The sequence below is a fragment of the Gavialis gangeticus genome, unplaced genomic scaffold (genome assembly GCF_001723915.1).
Source record: "Gavialis gangeticus isolate Ggan-Ray unplaced genomic scaffold, GavGan_comp1, whole genome shotgun sequence".
In the NCBI taxonomy this organism is placed as follows: Eukaryota; Metazoa; Chordata; order Crocodylia; family Gavialidae; genus Gavialis; species Gavialis gangeticus.
In genome coordinates this window covers 68,295,999-68,303,029 of record NW_017729033.1, presented here as the reverse complement: position 1 = coordinate 68,303,029, position 7,031 = coordinate 68,295,999, and the positions used below count along the sequence as shown (strand labels likewise).

Sequence of the window (7,031 nt, the reverse complement as noted above, 5' to 3'; positions counted from 1 at the left end):
CCTATTCTGTCAAGGTAAAAGAATTTGTATTGTACTGTATTTAATGCATGCTCATGAATAGCTTTCTCAATGTAGAGCTGGTAGCAACTTCTATTGTAACCTTGGCATTACAAGATTTTGTGACCTTTTATTTGAGAAACTCTAGCATCACCATTATTTTGTAGGAGACTGATATTTGTCAGTGGGGTTGCTGTGCAAATGCCTTTTCTTTCTCATGTTAAATTCTGTTCAGCTTTTGCACAGCTAGGTGCTTTAAAATCTCTTGTTTCTCTCTCCTGCTTGCCTGCCACTATAACTGAAAATGAAAATTCTGAGGCTGATGCCAAAACAAAATTGGCACACACTGTACCAATGATAATATCTGGGATATGTGGGAAGAGAGATGGCCTACACCTCGTGTACGGTACCTCTGGAATATTGCCACATTGGGTGGGGTCCCCCGTCTTCCCAGTGGTGGGAGAAAGAGAGAGCCTGGTTAAGCCACTCTGACCTTGCTGACTCCAGCACCTCTTCCTTCCTTCTTGCAAACAAGAGGCACCACATTTGGCTAAAGCTTCCTCAGTTCTTAGGAGTGGCTAATCTGCCTCCTCTTTCTGGCAGTTCAGCTCAAGATTTCTGTTGCTGCCCATTAACATAGCCAGTCCAGTTGCTCAAGTGTAACAGGCTATGTAGCCATAATGAGTGTTGAGAGGTCAGTCCCTGATTACGACTGAGGAGTCTTTAAATTGCACATAATGACTTTTGTTTTTACCTTTATTCTTTAAGGAAAAATTATGGAATTTCAAACAGAAAAGAAAAGATCTTAAAACAATATGGTTGAATTTGAAAAGTTAGGCCTTCAAAAGTTAGCAAATGTCAGATTTACATTTTCCCTTGCAACCATAATTTAAATACAGTTATGCATAATTATCTTTAATTGCATGAATTAGGGCACAGGTTCCCAATTTTTTTCTTATTGTGTACCCCGTCCAGATTTACCATCTGTCCTTGTACCCCTATCAGCACACACTTTATATTGTAACCTCTTAAATGCCAATTATTATTATAATGAAAATTAAAGCTGTCATTACACAATTTCTCCTGTCTAGCCCCCAGAGATGTTTTGCATACCCCTGGGGTGTGTGTGCCACAGTTTGGGAACCCCTGAATTAGATTACATTCTGCTTTTTTCCCCATAGAACTCAGATAAACATTTTATGCAGTGCTCATTATGTTAGATATGATTACTGTTGTTATTAAAATTACTTTTTCAACTTCTGTGCAGATTTTCTGTTCAGTATGTCTGATAGACCTCCACAATTTATGAATAAAATGAAGTAAATCCAACCAGATTGTGTACAAAGCCCTTTGCAGATGCTATAGATCTACTGGCCTTTATACTTCTTCAGGTGGTTGTTCAACAGGAGTGTTTGACTTTTCTGGAAGAGGAGGTAGACAAGGAGGTGGAAGTTAATTTTGTTTCTTGGTGCAAGCCTGAGAGTCATGAGATTCAATCTTCCGTGTAATCAGGATAGTGCCAATAATTTCTCTCTCAGGGTGAAGAAGTAGTAGTTACAAACTGGTGCCCCTTCCATTGCTACTGAAAGTAGTGATAGTTTTTCATTCTCTCCGAACCAGCACTGGGATGGGAGGAGAGGGGAAGAGACATTTTGGGTTGACAGTTACTAATGGCAGAAGAAAAGTGAGCCTCTCAAAGTTCCATTACAGGTTTCAGAGGGGAAACTACATCCCCTACAATGTGCCTCAGTCCTGTCTCAACCCTGCCTCTGGCTTGTCCTGGTCCTACTCTTGCCAACACAATCTTAGTCACTATTCCTTAAGCATCTCCTTCCTCCTCATCCTGTACAGTCTGCTTGCCTAACCAGATTTAGTTTACCCTTCTAGGTTTACCATCTTAAATCCTGCTCTCCTCTCCTTGTATTCAGTCCTTGTCTCTCTCTCTCCAGTTCCCTTGTTTCCTTCCCCCACTTCTTGTACCAGTCTCCAGGTCATCCAGTCCCAGCTTTCCCCTGCTCATTGTCTTGCATTTATTTCCTTTCCCTCCCTCAGTCTCTATTAAACTGAGTCTTACCCCTCCCCAAGGCTTTGTTTCAGTCTGTTTGCCCAGCCAGTCATAATTTGCGCCCCACAAACTCAGGTGATTGTTAAATACATCACCCCTTCCCTTGTTGTCCCCATATTTGCTTTTAGGTCCAGTCTTGCTCTCTCCCTCCCTCTAGCCCCATCCTGAACTCCAGGTCTGATCCCATTCCCCCTCAATCAGCTGGCTTCCAGTCCTCTTTGTTTCCCTCCCTAGTCTCTCCTGTCTCCAATCTGGCTCCTTATCTCAGTTTGCTATCTTCTACTGCCTTCCCTTGCCCCAGGTCATTCTCCACAGATATCAGCTGCTTCCTGCACATTGCAATGGTGCAGTCATAGGCTGTAAGCAGACGGCTTTTCTGAAGTGGTCCCAACTGATATGAATCCAGACCTGGGACAAAAAAGGAATTGCCCACATATGTCCTTACAAATTGTATTGTTGCTCCTCTGCCGGTGGGTGGCCAAGGAGAACATGCAGCCTGACAGACTTGCCCCTGGAATGACTGGTAATTTGACTGAGCTACAATTAACTTGTAGACTACACAGCATTGCTGGGGAGGCACTGGAACCTATTGACACATTTTTATCTTGCATACTTCACAAGGTACTTCAGATAGGGCTGGCACTCTTTAGAGTCCCTGGACAAAAATCTTTCTTTTGGAAGAAATGCCATGTCTGTTTGCACCCCAAAAAAGACAAGTTGTCTGCTTTCAGTTCCAGGGTCCAACCCCACTCTGGCCTCGGGCAGTAATTATCCAGAGCATCTGGATTCATTCTGCTGTAGACCTGGGCACGAGAAAGTGTACTTATTCATTCTGTGGGTATGGCACATGTCCAGTCATGGTCATGGTAGGAGTGGTGAGAAGCTTGAGCATATTTAGTGGGGATTGAATCTTCAGAGAGTTTAGCTGTTAATATGACTCAGCTGAGGGCAGGACTTGGAAGCTTTTAATTTAGATAACTTTGGGTAGATTTTAATGGGGACAGGGGAATGTTGCTGGTAACAGGTGGTTGCTCTTACCAGGTGTTGCTGCAAATGAATGTCAGCAGGGCATTATGACAGAAATATACCTAACACAAACAGTTTATCATAAACTAACATGTGCACTGTTGTTTAAAATATTAATGTGTTTTATATTTAAATTTTTTTTTCTGTTTTAATTAGGCTGAACTGGAAGCTTTTGAAAACAGGTTAAAAGGACGACGGAAAAATAAGAGGAGAAGGGATGAAGCAGAAACTGAGCAATCAGTGTGGGAAAAATATAAGCGTTTCATCATGCTGCCAATATGTGGAGTTGCTGTTGTGATACTTGCCTGGATCATAGCCTACAACCATTGAAATAACTTTAGGTCTATTTTAATATACCTCACTTGGGCATTAGATAGCTAGTATTGCTAGAGCGTTAGCCTGCCCTCTGGGCTTCAGATTCATGGTTATGTTGTATATTTTCTCCTACCAACTTACTGTTATCATGATGAGGGAAAAAAGGAACCCTATCATGATCTTAACTAGTGGCACAAAAATGTGAATTAAAACTTCCGAGTAACAAAGTAGCATGATATAAAGTTGTACATTCAGTTGCTCATGTCGTATATTATCCTGCCCAATTTGATCAAATTATATTAATATATGGTATTATTTCTCATTGTCCCTACTTTATAATACTAGCATAGTTTAATTTAGTTGCTTTACTACATACTAGGGTATTTGTAAAATACAGTTGAATCAATTTCTGTTTGCAGTAAAATCAGCACAGTGTTTGTCTCTTTAAAAAACTGTTGATTTGCTTTCAAACTAGTTAAACCTTGTCACACAAAAGAAAATAACTTCTGTGCTTCTTGGTGACTTATGGCCTCCAGATAGTCTAGAAAATTCATAAATTGTATCGCCTAATTTCAGATGATAATGCAAAACCTTAAAATCTTAAGGGGAAATGTCACCTTTCTTCATAAAGAAATCTTTTGAACTAGATCCATCACAAGCAGTGAAATGGGCTTGTTTTATTACTTTGTATATACTATCTTGCTGTGCCTCAAAATCAAACCTATTTGAAGGGCAGCATTTAGTATAACTTTGTGCTGATTAGTGATCACCTGGGAAGCAGTCTGATGGAATGGAAGTCTTACCCAGGGAAAAGGGCACATTTTCCTCATTGTTCCTAAGTTATCAGTCAAAATGGATAGTGGGACACTGAAGATGAAGCATCTGCAAATGATTCAGGTGAAATGTTAAGTTTGAATCTTTGTAGAGATGTATGAAAGTGCAAATGGACTGAAAGTTACTTAAATTTCAACTGTACGTAGTTCTAAAGCCATTTGAATAGTTCTTGTTAGTCATATAAAAAAATGTCCGGCTAACCTTTAAAACAGTTAATATTATTTCATTACCTAATGGATGGTCTTAAATACGTTGCTTTGGGGTTTGTTTTTTTTGTTGTTGTAAACTGAAGGATGCTGTTAACCTGTAATGCTCAAAATGCTGACTAATCTTGAAAATTATATGAGAAATAGCTGTGTTTCAGATGAGGAAATACAAATTAACTAGGAAATTGGATTTCTCTCTCTGTGCTATATTTTTTACTTCTGATGCTTATACTTAAGCAAAGCAGAAACTGAACAGTGTTCAGTTGAACAGTTTCCCTCCCCTTCTCCCCCTAACCTTCCACTAAGGGCATGAGCCTGTTCCCACATCCTGGATGTATAACTCAGACATATATCAGTCCTGCTGAGGACAGGAGACCATTTACATGAGTAAGGATTGCAGTTAGGTTCAAAATTGGTCTTTTTCATAGGATGGATTATAATTCAAGGTAATGTAATTATGGGAAAAGGTGGTTTATATCCAATTATAATTGTGGCTTGACAGTTGGAGAATTTTGGGGTGGGAGGAGGCAGAAAAACAGTGCAGTTTTAAGTTTGCACTTACTGTTTTTTTCTAACTGGCTAACTTTTTAACTGGAAATTAAAAAAAATGTACAACTGGTCATCATTATATGGCAAGCAATGCAAGTGTGTACAGTTAATGAAAAATATGTTAGGTATGAATGACTTATGAAATCTGTGCTTGTTTTGTTCCACTGGTTTAGTTTTTAAATGCATTTATTTCACGGCATAAGGGAAGAAAATTCTCTCCTGGTTAGTACTTCAGTATTTTCGTATAGCACTGATGAGAGGAAGATTAATTCAGATTCATGCCTGAAAATGTAGACTTTGGTCTTTGATTCAATGAGGAAATAGCACTTGTAACAATTTATTAGTAATTCACTTATGCATCTAAAAAAAGGGAACGATTTTTCTTTAAACCAGGGTAGTCTGCTCTGTTTCTTATTTGCTGTGGAACTGATCGTATCAATGTGAAGTGAGGCTTTGCTGAAGTAGTTTTTACCTTGCCTGAAATTAGCTCATTTTTATTTGTTTACTTTTGGCTCTTTCTTTATTAAAACAAATACCCTAAAGTTTCTGTCTGCCAATTAGCACTCCTGTTGTGAAGAAAATTGCTTTCTCTAAAGAAACTGTTTGAAAATAAACTGGCCCTCGGTTATATGTTTTGAGTAGATCCCTTGGTGTTTCCTTGCTTTGAATATTTTGTGGCAAGTTGATGTAAAAATATTGGAGGGAAAATGATTTGTCATCTTTATTGATCATGTTAAATATTTGTATTTCTTAATTGTCTTGGTTGAAAAACACACTGCAAGAATTATTCCTATCCTGAGGCAGAGAAACTTAAGATGGACAAAATGTCAAAAATAATAAGTCTAATTTAATTGTAAAAAAGGATTGGAGTCATCTGCACTCTCAGTTGGTATGCCTACTACAAGCAGCGCCTGTTGAATTAGATATTCCTGGCTTCTTGCACCATGGAGTGTGTGGGTTAAAACAATCCACAGTTTAGATTACTGGCTTTTCTTCCACTTATGTCCTCACCTTCTATTAATTCCTTATAGTTTAATGTTGATTGGAGATCCATTGCAAATAGAAAAGTTAATTTTGAAATAAAACAGACATAATGCATTTATGAGCTTTCAGTCTGTATACTTGAATCACTTAGAATTACTGTGTAAGAAAAATACTGAATTAAAACTAGGTATTTGTCACAATTTAAATGGTACATTATTTATGTGGTGATAAAACAAATATTGAGAACTTTGCATTATGGAACTTTACATACATTAAAAAAATGACATAGTATGTGTCTTGAAATTCAGTATGCTTAGCCATATGTAAGTGCAAAGCTACTTCTAAAGGTAGACCCAGTTCTGAATAGGCACCCTTATCTTTCATTAACATTGGAATTACTTGGCAATTTTAAAGGATTATGGCCTTAGACTGTAAGCTCTTTGGGGCAGAGGACCTCTCACTTGCATATGAAGTGCCAAGCATATCTATAGCATTGCATACATTATAGTCTATATAAAAAAAATCCAATAAATTAAATATATATTGGTAGATTTGTTCATGTGTTTCCAAGTAAGAACATTAAAGGAGCAAACTGTAAATAGTAATCCTTGACATACATTGTAATTGAAGTAGTAGTGTAATTTTGTTCAGTGCTGTGTCTTACTACTTGCTACCGTTGTTTTCTTTTGGCCCTTCTTCCTGATGATTTATTTAATCCCAGAGTTTATAAGTAGGAAGAGAGATGTTATATTTAAACTGGGAAAATTCTTACTGTGAGATCTATTAAACTGTGGAATGAGTCTTCCAAGAGATGTGGAAGCAACTCCATTGCTTGTCATTTAAGAGTTGGACAAAGTATTGGAGAATATGCTGCAGAAAACAGTTTTGTACTGTTAAATCATCTTGTCCTCTATCTCAAAAATGTATAATATCCCATTCCTACCAATAAGAAAGTTAACCTATATGTTTGCTTAAACACCTGCTAGTAGGATGGTTCCATTTAATAAAAAAAGAAAATAGAGGGGAAGAAACATAACAGGCAACTTGAAGGTTGC

At 37.9% G+C, this 7,031-nt stretch overlaps 1 protein-coding gene across 1 annotated transcript in view; it reads left to right on the top strand.

The window, feature by feature from the left end:
• The window catches only part of NFXL1 (nuclear transcription factor, X-box binding like 1), a 106,801-nt gene extending 100,276 nt beyond the window's left edge, over positions 1-6,525 (top strand). Inside the window, exon 22 of the mRNA XM_019525858.1 lies at positions 3,245-6,525. Within this exon, the coding sequence (XP_019381403.1) occupies positions 3,245-3,418 (174 nt within the window). The 3' untranslated portion in view covers positions 3,419-6,525. The remainder of the gene's footprint in view (positions 1-3,244) is intronic.
• The last annotated feature ends 506 nt before the right edge of the window (positions 6,526-7,031 follow it).